General features: G+C 51.1%; 1 protein-coding gene across 5 annotated transcripts; it reads left to right on the top strand.

Moving 5' to 3' along the window:
- The first annotated feature begins 357 nt into the window (after positions 1 to 357).
- On the top strand, positions 358 to 17,200 carry LOC148332933 (mechanosensitive cation channel TMEM63B-like). Of its 5 annotated transcripts, XM_088302103.1 has the most exons (26): positions 358 to 669; positions 4,002 to 4,046; positions 4,133 to 4,220; positions 4,858 to 5,130; positions 5,204 to 5,283; positions 8,313 to 8,351; positions 8,545 to 8,638; positions 9,412 to 9,449; positions 9,535 to 9,677; positions 11,524 to 11,575; positions 12,057 to 12,165; positions 12,226 to 12,296; positions 12,365 to 12,445; positions 12,554 to 12,677; positions 12,859 to 12,992; positions 13,090 to 13,227; positions 13,296 to 13,449; positions 13,517 to 13,623; positions 13,764 to 13,850; positions 13,922 to 13,987; positions 14,059 to 14,221; positions 14,758 to 14,863; positions 14,934 to 15,101; positions 15,690 to 15,805; positions 15,885 to 15,968; positions 16,300 to 17,200. In XM_088302103.1, the coding sequence occupies exons 4-26, from the start codon at positions 4,939 to 4,941 to the stop codon at positions 16,477 to 16,479; spliced, it is 2,526 nt and encodes an 841-aa protein (XP_088158229.1). In that variant the 5' UTR covers positions 358 to 669; positions 4,002 to 4,046; positions 4,133 to 4,220; positions 4,858 to 4,938; the 3' UTR covers positions 16,480 to 17,200. The 5 variants fall into 5 exon arrangements, with proteins under 5 accessions (XP_088158229.1, XP_088158231.1, XP_088158230.1 ...); XM_088302105.1 differs by lacking the exons at positions 4,002 to 4,046; positions 4,133 to 4,220 and having other exon boundaries at positions 13,296 to 13,434; XM_088302104.1 differs by lacking the exons at positions 4,002 to 4,046; positions 4,133 to 4,220 and having other exon boundaries at positions 16,303 to 17,200.
- The last annotated feature ends 533 nt before the right edge of the window (positions 17,201 to 17,733 follow it).

Genomic DNA, 17,733 nt, shown 5'->3' with positions numbered 1-17,733 from the left:
GAAATTTCTTCTAGAAGAGCTCAACTTTGTTTAGGCTTAATTAAACAAACGACCCAAACCCAACTGCCATTGAAAAAAGAAAGAAAGAAAGAAAAGCTTCAAAGTGAACACAACTACCTGCCTAGTTAGGAGAGCACACTTGCACAACCACATTACCTCAGTTCTTTCTTTTTATATTTTATTGCAATTGAGCTGTGAGGTCATATGAATGATGGAACAATTTTTGCATGGATGTTTTATTTATTTTTATTTTTTTGCCAGTGTTTCAATTTTCCCCAATGGGACAAAATGTCGCGAGCATCCATCGGCTTGCGTGGCCGCTGGCAGCGCTTTTATTGTGAAGGCGCGCTTTGGCGCCCCCTGTCGGCGCTTTGGTGCATCGTCGCGTGTCGTCCGCAGAAGCAGCAGCAGCAGCAGCAGCATCGTCGGCGGCGGACAAGACGAGCTGAGCCTTGCTGCGCTGCCACTCTGTCAACAGCCTGGCTCCGTTTTAGCAGGAGGAGAATTGAGGAGCAGGAGGAGCAAGAGGAGGAGAAAGAGGAGCTCGCGGCAGGTGCGCTCGCCCGCTTGCGGCGATGATGGCGTCGGCGCTGCGGCACGACGACTCGGCGACGCTCGGCGCTGCTGCGTGAGGATTTGAGGCCACGCGACGCCACTTCCGGTGCTCAGGTGAGGCCTGCCTGCCCGAAAGGCCGCGCGCGTCGCCGTCCTTTGTTTCATCCGCCCGCCCGCAAGCAAGCACGCACGCTCGCACGCACGCACGCACGCACGCAAACCCGGCCGGCTGCGGCGTCGCAGCCGTTGCCTGAGGGGGGGGGCAGTTTGGGGGTAGTGCGTTTACGTAACACGCGTAGAGGACACCGAGCTGTCGCTTTGCCAATTGGGTTCGTTTGGGCGGACTCGGCTAGCGCGTGCCGAATGATGTTATGTGATGACGTCACATGGCGATTACAATCCATTATCTGTTCCCCTTCTCCTCTCGAGGGTCGTGGGCGTGCCTGAGCCTCCCCCAGCTGTCTTCTGGCATTTGGCGGGATACACCCTCAACAGCTTGCCAGCCAATCACAGGGCACACAAAGTCGAACAAGTCTCACCTTGGGCCAATTTAGAGCGTCCAATCGGCAACCTGCTGTGCATGCTTTTTGAATGTGGTAGGAAACTGGCCCACCCAGAGAAAAGCCACGCGGGCACACGGGTAGAACATACAAAGCGCACACAGGAATCGAACCAACGACCTCTGCACGGTGAGGCCACTGTGCTGCATTTTCTATACAGAGTAACATCAAGAAGAAGAATTCAACAACAAAGACAGCCAAAGCAGTCAACGAAAACACAATCAAACTCTACGAACAAAGCAACATTAGAAGAAGCAGAAAAACAGCAGAACGGCGCCAGTCTCGTGTTGGGTCGAAAGCTAAAGACTAAAAACAAACCAGTTTTCAAAGAGGACTGAGAGGGGGCGGGGCTTGCCTCACATTCAATTCCATTCGGAAGGAGCCGCGTTTTGTCCTCCAGTGTAGCGTCCAGTCTGCAGACCTGAGGCAGCGGGCGGGTGCGTCGGAGCTCAGAGAGATTCGCCCGGGCGAGGCCACTTAAAGACCAATCCTAAAGCGAACTCGAAAGTGCTCTGGGAGCCAGACAAGAAAGGCCAAGATTGGGGTGATGTGCTCCGTCTTCCGAGCAGCAGCATTTTGGAGCAACTGGAGGCACAAATGGGCCCCCTCACACCAAGGGCCACTGTTCGGTGTCGCCTGTTTTCTGTGGCGTTAGATTTATGCCACAATTACGTAAGCGTAATGTCAAATACCTCAAACACAAACAGTCGATAGAAGGGTCTTCTGCATTCTAACACGCTGTTCTGATTCTTTTAGTCATAATTCAAAAATATATTTGTTTTTGAATTGAGGGATGTGGAAGGGCCACTGGACCCAAACACCAGACCTTCGGTTTTCTTTTTGTTGAATTTCATGAAATGAAGTGATTGTGATTTCCTCTCGACACGACCAAAGTGGTCTTGAAGGTGGACAAGGTCCAAGATGGCCGCTTTTTCACTCACAAGCTCAGTTTCTAATTTTTTTGTTCAGGAAACTGAAATAAGTCGTCATTTTCGTTTTGATCTCTTCATTTTGGAGAAGTTAGGAAAGAAGTGACGATTTGCAAAACACCTACTTTAAATGAGGGATATGGCCACGCCCCCTCCGCTCTCCTTATATTAGCGCAGCGTAACTGAAGGGACCGATTGCTAACTCTTCTTTTGAAATCGCATTTCTTGCATTTCGTATAACGTCCAAAAAAGATCCACTCCCGCCGTCTACCTCCTGACATGACTTTAGCGTCGCTAAATGTCCAAAATGTAACCAGTCGGGGTTCGTGTGCACATTCTTGCTCTCGTCCGCTTCAGCCTGCGTAAGTGGAGCATCGATCGATTTTGTGGAGGCGATCACATGAGCTCACGTTTGAGGCCAATCATTCCAAACTTTTCGACGTTCACAGGTTCAAGTGGACAAGATTTGCATTTTGGTGCAAGTTTTACTTACCACAAGTGACCATTGGAGCAATACGACCTCGCTGTCCTCTCTGCTGTCACGTAGACGCCAAATAACAAGCCGAGCCCCAAATGGGGGAGAGCCAATTTGTCCTGAATATCATCACGAAAAAAAAAAAAAAAACTTAAAACTTGGATTCTTCGGGCAGCAAATAATAAAAACAGCAAGGGCCCCAAAACAGAACCCTGAGGAACACCATATGACAGAGGGGCAGAGCAGGACTCAGCACAATCGAGGCAAATACAAAAAGTCCTGGTAGCCAAATAGGATCGAAACCACTCTAGAGCGCCACCCACCTGGAGCCAGAAGAATATCGCGGTCCGGGAATTAGGTTGATCCAAGAAAGATTTGAGCTGCGTGTGCACCACTTTTTTCCCCAGAATTTTAGAAATAAAAGGCAGCCTGGAGATGGGTTTAAAATTGGACAGCACATCTTGATCAAGGCCCGCTTTCTTGGCCGACGGATTGTTTGAAATGTTGGGGGACGACGCCAATAGAAAGACTTCGGTTGAGATTCGGCAAAACTTGGGAGAACCCCCTTCGAGAAGTGAGGAGAAACGGAGCCACGAATGAGCCGCCTGCGAGGAATCCGAACAAAGAACGTGGACTCGGCTCTTAACCAATCAGCGGCTTGTGCTTGAAAGGCTTCCATGGGTTCTACTTGACGCACCGCGCTGCGCACACCGGCACCCCCTTTTTGCTGCACTCACAATTTCCAAACGGCTAATTTGAGCAACCCATTTCCAAACGGTCGGAGGAAACCGGAGCGCGCACCGAGCAGATTTGCAAACGCGCCGCTCGCGTTACTCGCTGTTGCGACAAGTCAAGAGAAAATGAGCTTTCCTCGCTTCCGAAACAAAAGTTGCAATGTTTGTAATTCATCTGTCGATGAATCGGTGAATCTGGAAACACTTTCATTTCCATCCGTCTATTCAAAAACAAGACAATATTTCAAATTGGCACAAAAGGACCGGTTTGGCCCGTCATCCATCCGAAAATGCTGATTATTATTTTGCGTAGTCAACGCAGATGTTTGGAAAGTTTTGAAATTTGGAAGAAAAAAAAACCTACCAAGTTAATCGAAACCGATCAGAAGATTTAGCATTTTCGACGAGACAATTTATCGTTTCATTTCTTAATCGAGTGGTTCTCAATGAATCGTTCCGAATGTAAAAGTTGCAGCGGGTCCGATCAGACGCCCGATCGAATGACGTTACGGATGAGCGCCGGCGGCACGGCCGATGGGGTGGAGCGTGGGGAAAAAAAGCGGCTTCCCTTTCAACAAAAAAGATTCCAGTCCACGTCGCAAAGCAAAAAAAAGTCTTGACGGCAACCTTTTGTTATCTTTTCTTCCCTTTTTCTTATCACGCCGCACAACCGCTCACTCGAATGCTGAGTCACACGCTTGCCGTTGACTCGCAAAAGCAAACTCAACTTTTTTTTCTTGTCCCTCAGGCTAATCGTCGCAAGTCCAAGTGGACTTTTTGAAGGCCGATTGAGGTGATTCTTTTTTTTTTGTTTTTGTTTTTTTTTGGTGTCTCCTGACCCGGAAAAAGTTTTGAAACAAGAGAGTTTTTCTTTCCCAGCACGCGGAAATGCAAAAACATTTCATATGCCCAACAAAGAAGTTAATCGAACTGCAGCCAACAATCGGATGAACCGCCAGACCCGCAAGTGAGTTTTTGTTTTTTTTGTTTTTTGTTTTTTGGTGAGTCATTTTCAAATTTTGGTGAAAAACTTTCAAACGGACTAGTTGGAAAATGAATTGAAGATGAGGATTTGGTTTCAGGCGACAGGTAAGAACGATGGCCTCACAGTTCAGAGGTCGTGGGTTCGAAACTGGCTCCGGCCTTCCTGTGGGCCGTTTGCACGTTCTCGCCGTGCCTGTGTGGCTTTCCTCCGGGTACTCGGGTTCCCTCCCCCGTTCTAAAAAGATGCACGCTACGGTGATGGTGCTTCGTCTACGTGTGCCCTCAGATTGGCCCGGTTCGGGCGCCGCCGAAGACAGCTGGGGCAAGACAGTCGGACATTTCGAGCCCAGGTCCGTCAATAACGAGGAATATCTAAAGAACCGTCGACAAAAGCTGATGCCATGCGGGGGCAAGTCTCGTTTGGCACGTTTGCGGCGGTTTGGGCGCAAAAAGACGGCGCTGACGATTTGGTGTCCATCTGTGCTCGGCGTTTGTCGTAATTGAGTTGAAAGGCGGCAAGGTCCTCGAGGGGGGCTGAGGGAGGGGCTGGAACACGTTCTTATTCCGATTGGCACCTACATGAAAATAATCATGAGCGTGTTTCCTTTTTTTTTTTTTAGGAGCGGCAACCCGGCCAACGCCGTCGACGCCCGTCGAGCGGTCTCCCGGCGCAGGTTGAAGGCGAGGATGCGGCGCTGAGCATGGTGCCGGTGCTGATCGTTGCCATGGCGACCGTCGCCGCCGGCCGGGCCTGCGGCTTCCGGGACAACTGCTCGAACGACGGCGGCTCCAAAGAGTACTGCTACTCGGCTCGCATCCGCAGCACCGTGCTGCAGGGTCTGCCCTTTGGCGGCGTGCCCACCGTGCTGGCACTCGACTTCATGTGCTTCCTGGTCAGACCGCCATCGTCGCCGTCGGCATCTCGGCCGGGCCGACCTAACGCACACGCTACGTCTTCCTCCGCAGGTCTTGCTCTTCGTCTTTTCCATCTTACGAAAGGTGGCGTGGGACTACGGACGCCTGGCGTTGGTCACCGACGCCGACAGGTGAGCGGCGCGGAAGCGGAAGCGCCCGCCTGACTCTTCACATGCACATGACAGCCAATCCATAATCGAGGCCGCCCGCATCTCACCGAGCGGCAAGCGCTTGCGAACGTCACAAAAGTCGTCTTTGCTGAAAAATGTTGGCAAACGCGGCCTGGTGTCTTTTGGCTTTGCCGCCAACATTTGCAAGCGGCCGCCGACTCGCCGCTCGGTCACATGTTGGCTTAGGGCGGCCTCGAGAGGTGCCACCATTTAGCGGCCCTTTGAAAGCCCATCGCGTGGCATATTGACGTTCGTCCGGTGGACTCAAAAACGGGTCAAAGTCCAATTGAACATTTGATCCAAATGGACTTCCGAAAGCCAAGGAACTTTTCCTGGCTGATTTGATCTGGTCCCATTTATTTATGTATTTTTTTTCTTCATTTTTATTGCGCTTGTGTTTCCTCTTACCTGAAGTGTGCGTTTTGAGATTTATGTCAAGCGCATCGCAAATAACCCCGTCGAGGCTTTTGTTGATTTCATCCAGTGCCGAAGCCTCGCTTGATTTCTTTGAAAAGAGATCTTGGTCTCGAATCGCTCCAGTTTGGTTTCAAAGCAACTTGAAACTTGCACGCAGAATCAGAGGTGATTTTGTTTTTTTTGGGGTCCGGTAAATTCCTAATCACATTTTGGTCCGCATCGGCAGGACAGCCAAGGAGTCCTCAGCCTCGCTCACCTTTGTGAGAGACCATCGGCAAAGCAGCGACCGAGACGGTCCAGACTTCAATTGAATGCTCATTGGCCGGCTGGCTGATTCCTGACACGGTGCTCGTCACGTGTGCACGTGCGTGTGTGCGGACGTACGTGCGTACTCGCCACGTGCGTGTGTCAAACGTAGGGCTGGGCGATATGACCTCAAATAAATATCGCGAGAAATTGAGCAATTTTACCTCGATAACGATAAATGCACGATAAATTCCCCCCGTGGACTAAAATCAAAATAAATGCAGGAAATGCATATTGACTGTTTTTATTATTGACCAACTGGTACACGTTACTTTCAATGAAAAATAAAAGTACAAAAATCATTTGTATAAACATTCCAAATAGCTTGCTTTGCATGACTTGAACAATGTCACAAAGAAAAAGGGTACCTCTTGCAAAATCTTTTGCTGCAAATAGATTGCGCCAAGATGCTGTCATGATGTAAATAATGCCAAATTAAAAAAATGCTAAATAAAATGAAAGAAAATGTCAATACAAGCCAAATAAACGCGTGTGCATCATCGGGGAAAATGTGCCGTCTCGAGTACTCTGGTGCGCAGTCGCCACTTGTCGTCTATGTAATGCACAGTCAGGCTCAATCAGGGATCCATGTTGCGACTCGACCACAAGTCGGATGTAGATGCAAAATGCTCGACATGTCTAAGCTCCCGGCCCGATGTAGTCCATATCGGGAAATACGGCTTTCATGAAGCGTTTAAATCCTGTGCGCGCCACTGGAACTAGAGGAGCTTTATCTTTAGCTATGTGCTAGGCTATCGCGTCCACCTCTGAGACGTTCTCTCGGATGGTGTCGCCTCCGTTAGTGGGCTGTTGTCACTTGTCCAACCTTGCTTCTCACTTTGAACTTTCAGCACAGCATGGTTGTGTTGTGGGTGGTGAAAAAGCTTCTGGATTTGAATCCCAGCTACAACAGCGACGTCTGTTTTCTTTCTCGATCAGACGGGTGGAGTCACGTGACTAGAGGCGCTGTAGCGGTCTTAAAGGGGCATGAACATTGCCGCAGACAGAAAAGGCTTTTCTTTTCTTTTTTTTTTAAACACCCAATTTACCGACATGGGCAAAATGATTTCGGTCATTGTAATAAATTTCGGTAACGGTAAATTTTCGGTTTATCGCCCAGCCCTAGTCAAACGCACTGACATTCAAGTCGTCCAAACATTCCTTTGTGGCAATTTGTTCCAGTTCGAATCGGAAAATTCGGTTTTTGGCCGAGTGGCATCTCAATTCTGCTTTCACATATTTTGGGTCCGTGTAGTCCAGGATCTCTTTCATGATGCGAGCACATTTGATTTTTTTTCTTTTCTCTTTTCCTGGTCAAATCCATCTGGAAGAGAGAATGGCACTGATCAAATGAAGTTCCGCTTTCATATTTGAACCCGTCCTGACACGTTTCGGTCAGCAGAAGCTGCTCAAACATCTGGCAAGCATCTGGCAACTTGAGAAAGTAGTTTTGCTCTGTGCGGCCGTCGTCATTCCTTGGATCCGAAAGGCGACGGAAGGTCCGAGTTCGGCCGCCGGTCGGTGCCACTTCCAAGGAAAAGTCTCATTCTTCGCTTGCTTGTCGTTTTGAGCCTCCTCTCCTGCGTCCGCCGTCGGGGCGGTCACATGGTCCGCCCTGGCCAGAAAGAAAGTCCCCCGTCGATACGGTTCTCCATTTGGATGGCGATGAACGACCACAGACGACGAGTGATTCATCGCACACTTTTGTTATATGCAAATTGCGCGTACGCCACCGTCATCGACGCGACGCCGCTTTTTCAAAGCCGGCAACCGAGCGAGCCGCTTGAGACCTGGCCAACGCTGATCTGACTGATAACCAACAACGGCTTTCCCGCAGTCTTGTTCCTCGAGGGCCGCTGTCCTGTCGGTTTTCCATCTGTCCCTTGCCGCAACATGAACGCGATCGTGAGCTAGCTTCTGCACACCTCGCGGAATATCTGCTCATTTGAAAAGCAGGCAGGACAACGATCCTCGAGGAACAGGACCGACGAGCCCCGTTTTTGTATGCCGTATGGTGCAATGTGTCCCGCCGTCCGTCAAACTCTCACCATTCTAAAACCGGCACAGATGCTGTTCGCGGGAATGCGAGCGCGCCAAATGTGTTTTGAACGGCCTTGGCCATTAAAGGATTCGGACGTTTTGGTCAAATGGCGAGACAATAAAGCACACAGACAATGGCTGCTTGACCGGAGTGCCTAATCAGATGCTAACAGCCGCTTGGATGCTAACCATTCTCCGTGCTTGTCCCCGACATGAAAACACTTCAGCCGAAGACGAGACCGGGATAACTATGAGCCGGTCAAAAGGTAACGTCGTGTGTTTGCATGTGTGCGTGTGTCTCGTTGCCCCCCGTGGCGTGGTAGCCAGCTAGCGAGTTCGCTCCAGGCCCAAAGATGGCCGTGAGCAGGAAGTGATGTCGTGTTAGCGCCTCGGCCGTGTCGGCTTGAAGCTATGCGGATTGCGGCTAAGTGCTAACTCTCCCGTTGGCTGTCTCCTCAGCGTCGCGTCAGCGGCGATGCACTCGGACACGCCCGACCGCTACGAACGCCTCACATCCGTCTCGAGCTCTGTCGACCTGGAACAGCGCGACAACGTGAGCATGCTTCCTTCTCTCCTTCCTTCTCTCCTTTGCTCAGCTAGCATACGATGCTACGTCGAAGAATTCACAACACGTAAGTCGTTGGTCGTCCTTGTCACCGTGACATGTTGTGAAGCGGTTACCGTGGTGACATATTGACATGTTTTCGTTTTAATCCACCGGCCGCAGGTGATGCTGATGCTAATGCTAATCCACTTAAACAGTGAGCAGGCCAGAGGTCAGCCAAAGGGGTCCATGAAGGCTCCGCCCACTCAGACAACATACATGACCTCGTTGTCGTTGGCTTTGCGACTGCCTTACAATGATCCCCTGTTTATTTGTTTGCGGGTTTTTTTGTGGGTTTTTTTTGGGTGGCGCGAACGCGATTCCTCACGTAATTGTTTTTTGGGGGGAGGGTGATAATAGCGCGATTCCTCAATTAATAATTTTTCTTGTTTTTTTTGGGTGGCGCGAACGCGATTCTCAGGTAATCTTTTTTTTTGGGGTGAGGCGAATACGATTCGTGTTTTTTTTTTTTTCCTGCCTCTTCAAGTTTACTGTTTTTTATTTGCTACAAATCCCTTCTTATTTTTTAACGAGATTCCCCGTTTAGCCACATAATTTTTTTCCTGAATTCGTGTTGGGTTTTTTTCTCCCCGATTCACCACTTTTTCACTCGTTTCCCCTTTTATTCCAATGTTTTTTCCAGATTATTATTTTTCTGCGCATTTCTTTCGGCCCGTCAAGTTGTTGAGCTGTTTTTCTTGTTCTTATTTTTGCGATTGCAGGGCTTCTGCTCATGGCTGACGGCCATCTTCCGAATCAAGTGAGTTATTGATTGGCAAACCCTTCTTGGCCGTCTTTACCGACGGCCGCCCCGGTCACGTGACTGACATGTGCGCCGGCGGCAGGGACGAGGAGATCCGGGAGAAGTGCGGCGAGGACGCGGTGCACTATCTGTCCTTCCAGCGTCACATCATCGGCCTCCTGGTGGTGGTGGGCGTCCTCTCCGTCGGCATCGTGCTGCCCGTCAACTTCTCGGGCGACCTGCTGGGTGAGACCTGCTTTGGGCGGCGGGAGCCACGCTAACTCTGCTAATACGCTTAGCCACATGCTAACGAGCAGATGTGCAATCAATCCATTCATCGGCAACTGATCAGCAATCAAATTAAGCGCTAGATTTCAAATCTATGAATGGTTCAGAGCAGACCTGGTCACATATGGCCCCACCCCCAGTGGCTGACCCTGAGGTCAAGGCGAAACTTCAAATATGCCGTGAATTATTTTCCCATGTGAAATATGAAAGCAGCTCAACATTCTTATTTCGTCCACGGTGGATGGAAGAGGTCCAAGAAGATTTGACTCGTTCAGATAGCGTCGCCCGCATTGGCTACGTTAGAAGTCGTCACCGACGTCACTGTGAAGAATTTGGAAACGAAAGGCTGGCGGGTGCACAAAATGAATGTTCGAATTAATCCCCCCCACCCAAAAAATGTAACGATGGAGTTTTAATGACTTGTAATTTTCTTAAATTCCTGATCACGCCTCCATCCGACATCGACGCACGACGCCGTTTGTCGAGTGACGGCAATTTGCTTCTCGTACCTTCGTTCAAAATGGCGTAGGGAAGCCTTACACTTTGTCACGTGATAACTTTGCAAAATTCATCGAGCGCCTGCTCAGCTTCCGATCGTCCGCGAGTTGAGAATTTCAGCCTCGCAACAGGAAACGTTCTCCGATTTCTAAAAAAGAAAAGAAAAAAAAAAAAGAGGTTTTTTTTTTTTCTTTTTTGAAATAAGACCCCGGCCAACGACTGCTTTTACTTTGAAAAGCCTTGCTCGACATTTTGAGGGACTTTCGGGTGGATTTTACAGACCAAACCAGGACGTGAAGCATCGGCATTTTCCAGTTTTTCTATGAGAATGTTTTCTCATTTCAATCATATTCATTGAAAAGCTAATCAAGCAATTCATTTCTCATTCAAATAATTGCTCGTCTCAGCTGTAGTTGAAGCACCTCACGCAACCAAATGAGCAACAACAAAAAAACGGTGAACTTGTTGGAAAGAAATATTTTGCAAGAAAATTTGATGCAAAATAGAAAAAAGCTTTTTTTTTCTCGATTATCCAATTAATAACCGAGAGCATAATTGATTGTACAAATACTCGACAACCTGAATAATAAGGCACTTTGACATGTTCTGAAAATGATAAGCTGGGGGTGGACTTGTGTGTGTGTGTGTGTGTGTGTGATTGTTTAGTAAGAATTATCAGTAAAGATTTGCTGATAAAGCAAGGAGCAGCCAGACCACCGTCCAAAGAAGGTAAAGTCACTTGGAACTCCCACTCACTTGTGGCTAGAGTAGACTTGTGGATTTGGAACGGGGGTCGGAAGCGGAGGCGACAATTTTTCCGAATAAGGCCGGTTTGCGGGGGCTGGACCGTCTGAAAAAGTGGCCAGCTCAGTGTACGTCTGTATGCGTCCTGAGCTTGGCGGAAACATGAGCCGGACTGTTTTTCCCGCTCGCTGGACGCTTGACACGCCGAGTCAACTTGGAGTCTCCCGCAACTTTCCTCGATGTGGCCGGCGGCGGCGGGCGAACGAGCACCGCGTTGGTGTTGCCAGCCAGCGGTGGCCAAAATGTGCTAGCATCCCGTGCTGTCCTTTCCTGTCCTGTCCTGTCTTACATGTCCCGGGTGCCCCTCTCGCCATCAATGTTAGCACCACTGCCTGGAAAAAACGCCGGAAATGTTTTTGTTTTGTTGCTTTAGTTGTCCTGTCTTTACTTGTTGACTTTTCGCTCTGTCCTGTCCTTTCTGCCTCTTAAAACTTGTTTTGTCTGCCTGCAAAACGCAAATTTCCATCTTGACCATTTGGAATTTCTATGCATCATTTTTCAGAAAACAACGCCTACAGCTTCGGCCGCACGACGATCGCCAACCTGAAGTCCGGGTGAGCCACTTTGCACTTTTTGCATTTTCCTGCCGCGGCCGACGGCGCGTCAATGACGCATGCGGTGTCTCAGACGCTGTGTTGCCGTGGCAACAACACAGTTGACTCGAGACCTCCCACACAAAACCGACGAGGCTCGTTTTTTGGATCCGCTACAAGAAAAAAAGAAAAGGAAGGAAAATGCACAAGTCGGATTTCTGGGACAGGACAACTCTCCTATGTGCTGGCTGCCCACATCCTTGCCATCCTGTCCCCGGACGCGCTAAACCCGAACCATCGAGCAATTATCGATTTTAGTACAATTTTTGGAAGCTCCTTTTATGCGTTGTCCATCAAATGTGAGCGACCAATTATCGAGCGTCATTTGTGGACCCGACCCGGCGCTGCCGCAGCTAAATTGAGCCACGAGAAGAAAAATGTCCGTCCGGCAGCCTTTGCACTTAGCAAATGAGACCGACTTGTGACATGCTTGCGCCTTCAGGACCAACTTGTTGTGGCTGCACACGACGTTCGCCTTCATGTACCTGCTGCTCACCGTCTACAGCATGCGGCGGCACACTTCCAAGATGCACTACAAGGAGGACGACTTGGTAAGACGCCCGGCGCACGCCCGGCGCACGCCAGTCACAAAAAGCTTTTGTGTGTCGCAGGTGAAGCGCACGCTATTCATCAATGGCATCTCCAAGTACGCCGAAGAGAGTCAGATCAAACAACACTTTGAGTACGTGCGCTCTGGATGAGGAAAATATTTGCACTTGAGCAGGTTAGCATGTCACTCCTCCCACCCAGGCAGGCATACGAGAACTGCACGGTTCTGGAAGCTCGGATCTGCTACAACGTTGCCAAGCTGATGTCTCTGAATGCCGAGAGGTGAGCGTTGTTTAGCTTAGCTTAGCTTAGCTTAGCTTATTTTGGCTTAGCTTAGCTTAGCTTGGCCGCATCTTGACGCGAGCATTCTGTCCTGTTCCGCGACCACAGGAAGAAGACGGAGCGCAGTAAGAAGTTCTTCACCGACCTGATGGCCAAGGAGCACGTTCCCACCATGATCAACCCCAAACCATGCGGACATCTCTGCTGCTGCGCCATCGCCGGTTGCGAGGAGGTCAACCTTCGTTAGCGACACCTTGACGAGACTTAGAGGACGCTTTGACGACGACTAGCGCCCGAGCACGCCGACTTGAGACGGCAGATGACGCCGACCGACTGACTCATCGCGGGTTGTGCAGTCAAACGTGGATTGCTGGACCAGCATGTGTGTGTGTGTGTGTGTGTTTTGCTGGCAGGAGGAAGCGGTCAGCTTCTACACCAAGAGGGAGGCGAAACTGAAGGAGGAGTACCGCAAGGAGAAGGAAAAGGTCCACACCAAACCTTTGGGCATGGCATTTGTTACGTTCCAGAACGAGGCCATGACCGCCATGTAAGAAGCCACCCCACCCCGCCCCTCCCTCCCTCCCAACCAACCCCATCCCACCTCCCCTTGCGCGAGTGTCTGACTCCGCCCACTGTGCCGGCAGAATCCTGAAGGACTTCAACGCGTGCCAGGTTCAAGGTTGCCGATGTCGCCAAGAGCCACGATCCTCGCAGTTCAGTGAGGCGCTTCACGTGCACAACTGGAACGTCTCGTACGCGCCCGATCCACAGAACGTCCGCTGGTGGGTCCCGGTCCGTATTGCGGTCCCGGTTGTGGTCGCTGACACGTTTGTGTTTGCGCGTCCCTCAGGGAGCACCTGTCGCTGGGTGGAGTCTCCTGGTGGATCCGCTGCCTGGTCATCAACTGCATCCTGTTCCTGCTGCTCTTCTTCCTCACCACGCCCGCCATCATCATCTCCACCATGGACAAGTTCAACGTCACCAAGCCGGTGGAGTACCTCAACGTGAGACGACACCTCCTGATGATGGTGAGGGGGCGTAGTCACCGCTCCAACCTTTGTGTCTTCGCAGAACCCGATCGTGACCCAGTTCTTCCCCACGCTCCTCCTGTGGGCCTTCTCGGCCTTGCTGCCGACCATCGTCTACTACTCGGCGTTCTTCGAGGCGCATTGGACCAGGTCTTGCGCAACACCGCGCGCCAATTGTTGTCATGCAACTTTTCCGATCATAAATGTCCCAATGCGCCCAAGTCAACTTTTCCTTCCCAGGCGAAGAATTATGCAGGTTGTCTTGAAGGTGTGTGCATGTGCGTGTGCAGGTCTGGAGAAAACCGCACAACGATGCACAAGTGCTACACCTTCCTGATCTTCATGGTTCTTCTGCTGCCCTCTCTCGGCCTGAGCAGGTTTGGCGAGTCCGTCCGCACAAAGGTTGCCGCATGCAATTGAGCGCCATCCTCTCTCTCGTCTGTTTCAGTCTGGACGTTTTCTTCCGTTGGCTCTTTGACAAAAAGTTCTTGGCCGATGGCACCGTCCGCTTCGAGTAAGTCCGCAAGACTTGTTGTTCAGCCGCAGACACCAACGAAGACTGCTAAGGTGCGTGTCGTCCCTCAGGTGTGTGTTCCTACCCGACAACGGCGCCTTCTTCGTCAACTACGTGATCGCGTCGGCCTTCATTGGGAACGCCATGGACCTGCTTCGGATCCCGGGCCTCCTCATGTACATGATCCGACTCTGCTTGGCGCCGTCCGCCGCCGACAGACGTAACGTCAAGAGGGTGAGCGCCCGGCAAGGACACGTTCCGGCTTGGATCGACACGACCCAGGTCCAGACGGCCAGATGCTGACCGGTCCCGAAAGACCGGGTCCAGAAGGCCAGATCCTAATTAGATCTTGAAGGGCAAGGCCAGGTTTATCAGAGCAGGTCCAGAAGGCAAGATCCTGACTCAGTCTAGAAGACCAAGACCGGGCCCTGACCAGGTTTTATCAGACCAGGTCCAGAAGGCCCTTTCCAGGTTCAAAAGACTAGGGTTAGAAAGCCGAGTCTCGTGACAGAAGGCCAGATCATAACGAGATCTGAGATGACCGAGGCCGGGTCCTGACCAGGTTTATCCCGCCGGTACTGTAAGGCTAGCTCCAGAAGACCGGGTCTAGAAAAGCAGATCACCCCCAGGTCCCAAAGTCCCAATGCCGAGACTGGGGACCGTAAGGTCAACCGGTGGACTTTCCGGGCCGCCGGCCTGACGTGATGTTTTGATGGTGGTGCCGCGTTGTTCGTTGGCCAATCAGCTAACGCCATTCCCTCTTGTGTCAGCATCAAGCGTACGAGTTCCAGTTCGGGGCGGCGTACGCGTGGATCATGAACGTGTTCACCGTGGTCATGGCCTACAGCATCACTTGCCCTATCATTGTGCCGTTCGGTGAGTGCGGCTCAGGATAACGGCGCAGCGACGGCTCCGGGCTAACCCCGCCCCCCTGTCCGGCTCTTAGGTCTGATGTACATGCTGCTGAAGCACCTGGTGGACCGCTACAACATGTACTATGCGTACCTGCCGTCCAAGCTGGACAAGAAGATCCACTCTGGCGCCGTGACTCAGGTGGTAGCGGCGCCCATCCTCTGCCTCTTCTGGCTGCTCTTCTTCTCCACCATGCGGACAGGCAAGCACCGACCCCTCGCCAGCACTTCACCTCCCGCCGTTCAGCTGGACTCGACGTCGGCGTGGTCCTCGGTTGTCTACGCGCTCACTCGGCACCTTTGAGATCGTTCTCGACGGCTCAACGAGTCCAATTAGTGATATTGGACTGGGCTCGACCGCAAATCGGTCTATGGCTGACTGACGCTCATTTCAAGTGGCGCGGAAAGAGGAAGCAAATTTTTGCCGCTAAAGAACGCAATAAGCGAGAAATCGAGCTCGTTTGCGACTTCCTCGTTCCGTTCCGTTTCCATCCTTTTTGAATTTTGAACTTCTTCAGTTCTGCGTTATCGCTTTAGTAAGATTTCTCGTTCGAGTCAAACGATCAGGTCGCTCGCTTCCAGAAGCCCAATTTGGCGTCGTCGCGGGTTTGCGGTTTTCCCCTCATTTGTGATCCTTGATCTTTTTTTTTTTCGGTTTCACGGCGATTAAAGTACGAGCCACTTCTTCACGTTTTTTTTTTGTTTATTTTATTTTTTTTTTTGTTTTTTTCGACTATAATGAGCGTCCGGTCGGCCACGACGACTTCACGTCAAAGCGATTTTGCGGGCAGGTTTCGAGACGCCCACGTCGGTCTTCACGCTTGTGGTCCTGGTGGTGACAATCGTGGTGTGCCTGTCGCACGTCTGCTTCGGACACTTCAAGTACCTCAGCGCTCACAACTACAAGGTGTGTCTGCCCACTCGGCCACGCTAGCGCTAGCGTAGCGCTAACCGTGTAGCGCTAACCGCGCCTTGTCGTACGGCAGATCGACACCAAGGACTCGGACGCCGAAGTGGTGGAGAACGGACGTCCGGCCCGCAGCTCCGCCTCCCCGCCATCCAAATCGCAGGTGAGAGGTCGCCGGCGACATACGACTTTGGTTCTTCAACTTACCATTTCAGTTCAAGTATTTATTGAGCCAATCCTCATGAGATTGTTTTTGATGGGGTTTTTTTTTCGTCAATTGTTTTCCGTTATTTTCGATCCAAATATTGATATTGAAAATATGATTTCAATTTCAATCCTTTGACACGAACAAATAAGTAAGTAAGAGGAATAAATAAATACAAGGCCGGCGCCGTCCTTCCAGGACTTTTCAAAACGCAAAAGGCCAAATCTTGTAATGTCACTGGACAAGGTTAGCAAGGCGGCTAACGCGCTTGACCCTCGGTGTCCCCCAGCAGCAGATGTACATCGCCCAGGTACTCCAGGACGCCAACTCGGATGATCCCGGCGGCGGGGGCGAGGAGGACCGCGCGTCGTCTCAAGACGACGACATGCTCAACGGCGGCAACAATATCAACGAGGCGGATTTCCACTCGGGGGAGGACAGTCTGATCGCAAACGAGGTCCGCCAGTAACTGGGGGTGGAGCTCCACGGAGGGGGCGGAGACAGTCCACGGTCCTCGCCACCACGCGATGCTAGTGCGCGAGCTAATTAGCTCGCGCACTAGCTAACCCACTGCACTGGCGAGGCTCCTCCCCTTCCCAGCCTGAAGACTTGACCCTGAGCGCTGTCGAAGAGCCATCATCCCACCGGAAGCGCGTCCCTTCGCATGTCACTCCCTCATCTGTGGCTTTTTCCCAAGCGCTCGCTCGCTCGCTCGGGAGTTGTGCGCACGTTGACCGCTTTTGACTCGTCTGGACTCTGAACCTTCAAGCGTCACGTGACATCGTCCGACTCCCCCGGTGGTCTTTTGACGCGGCGCCGTCCGCTTGACCAGATCGCGACTCACCAATATGACTCCCGACTCAGTCGTGACAGGATACGGCGAGCTGTGAAAATGCGTCGCACGTCAAACTCCCCGATGGAAAGGCACAACGACTTGGGAACGAATCGGTGGACGTGACAGCGACCGGACCGGGCCGACAAAGATCGAGCCGTCGTGACTCACGATTGGCTGGACGAGTCGCGAAAAAGCCGCGTCTTGGTGGCACATTGAACTGGAGCTCGAGTGCGTCTCGACTGAACTCTTCCGATGTCTTTGTTGTTTTCACGTATGCTAGCGGGAGTTGCAAGCTAACGCGTATGTGCTAATGCCACTAAGTGACGGGATTTTATTTTATTTTTTGAGTCCTCCTTCATCTTGCCAACGTCTGTATTGAAGCTGACATGTTAGCCTAGCTTAGCGCAGCGTTGTTTAGCTTGATGTCACACCAGCGCAACGCGTGAGCTAACTACTTCCGACACGAATGGCGAGCTAAGGGACTTGCTAGCACTAGCCTAGCACTAGCACGCCCACAACACTTCCGGAGACATCTTGAACTATAAAGCCGAATACAACGGAAAAGTTTGAATCGGCCAGTCACCACTCTGCTAAGCTAGGCTAACTGCACTTTCTTTGACGGCTTTTGACTGGCGCTGATATTTATTTTGGACTATTTAAGGTTGTCTTCTGTTTGGAGTGAAAGCCGCCGCCGTCTTGAATTCAAACAACTTCTTTCTGAGCTAGCTAGTCAAAAAAACTACCAAATGTTTTTATTTATTTTTTTTGGTGTGTGTGTGTCGATTCAAAAGTTAAAAAAGGAGCCGATGTGACACGAAGCATTTGTGGTTGCCATGGCAACAGGAGCAGGCAATGACCCAGCCGTTTGACAGAGATGTCTCAGGTGTT

Source organism: Idiotropiscis lumnitzeri, chromosome 8, assembly GCF_059441095.1.
Source record: "Idiotropiscis lumnitzeri isolate Australia: NSW breed Sydney's pygmy pipehorse chromosome 8, RoL_Ilum_1.0, whole genome shotgun sequence".
Classification (NCBI taxonomy): domain Eukaryota; kingdom Metazoa; phylum Chordata; class Actinopteri; order Syngnathiformes; family Syngnathidae; genus Idiotropiscis; species Idiotropiscis lumnitzeri.
Note: the sequence above shows the minus strand (reverse complement) of the source record. Positions and strands in the feature narration are given on the sequence as shown.

What these genes read in the sequence shown, in the direction of transcription:
- LOC148332933 (XM_088302102.1), top strand. Translation starts at nt 4,939, where the DNA reads ATGGTGCCGGTGCTGATCGTTGCCATGGCGACCGTCGCCGCCGGCCGG. An exon ending in ACCTGGAACAGCGCGACAAC is followed by an intron (nt 8,639 to 9,411) that starts GTGAGCATGCTT and finishes TTGCGATTGCAG; the next exon opens with GGCTTCTGCTCATGGCTGAC. An exon ending in CCCTATCATTGTGCCGTTCG is followed by an intron (nt 14,864 to 14,933) that starts GTGAGTGCGGCT and finishes TCCGGCTCTTAG; the next exon opens with GTCTGATGTACATGCTGCTG.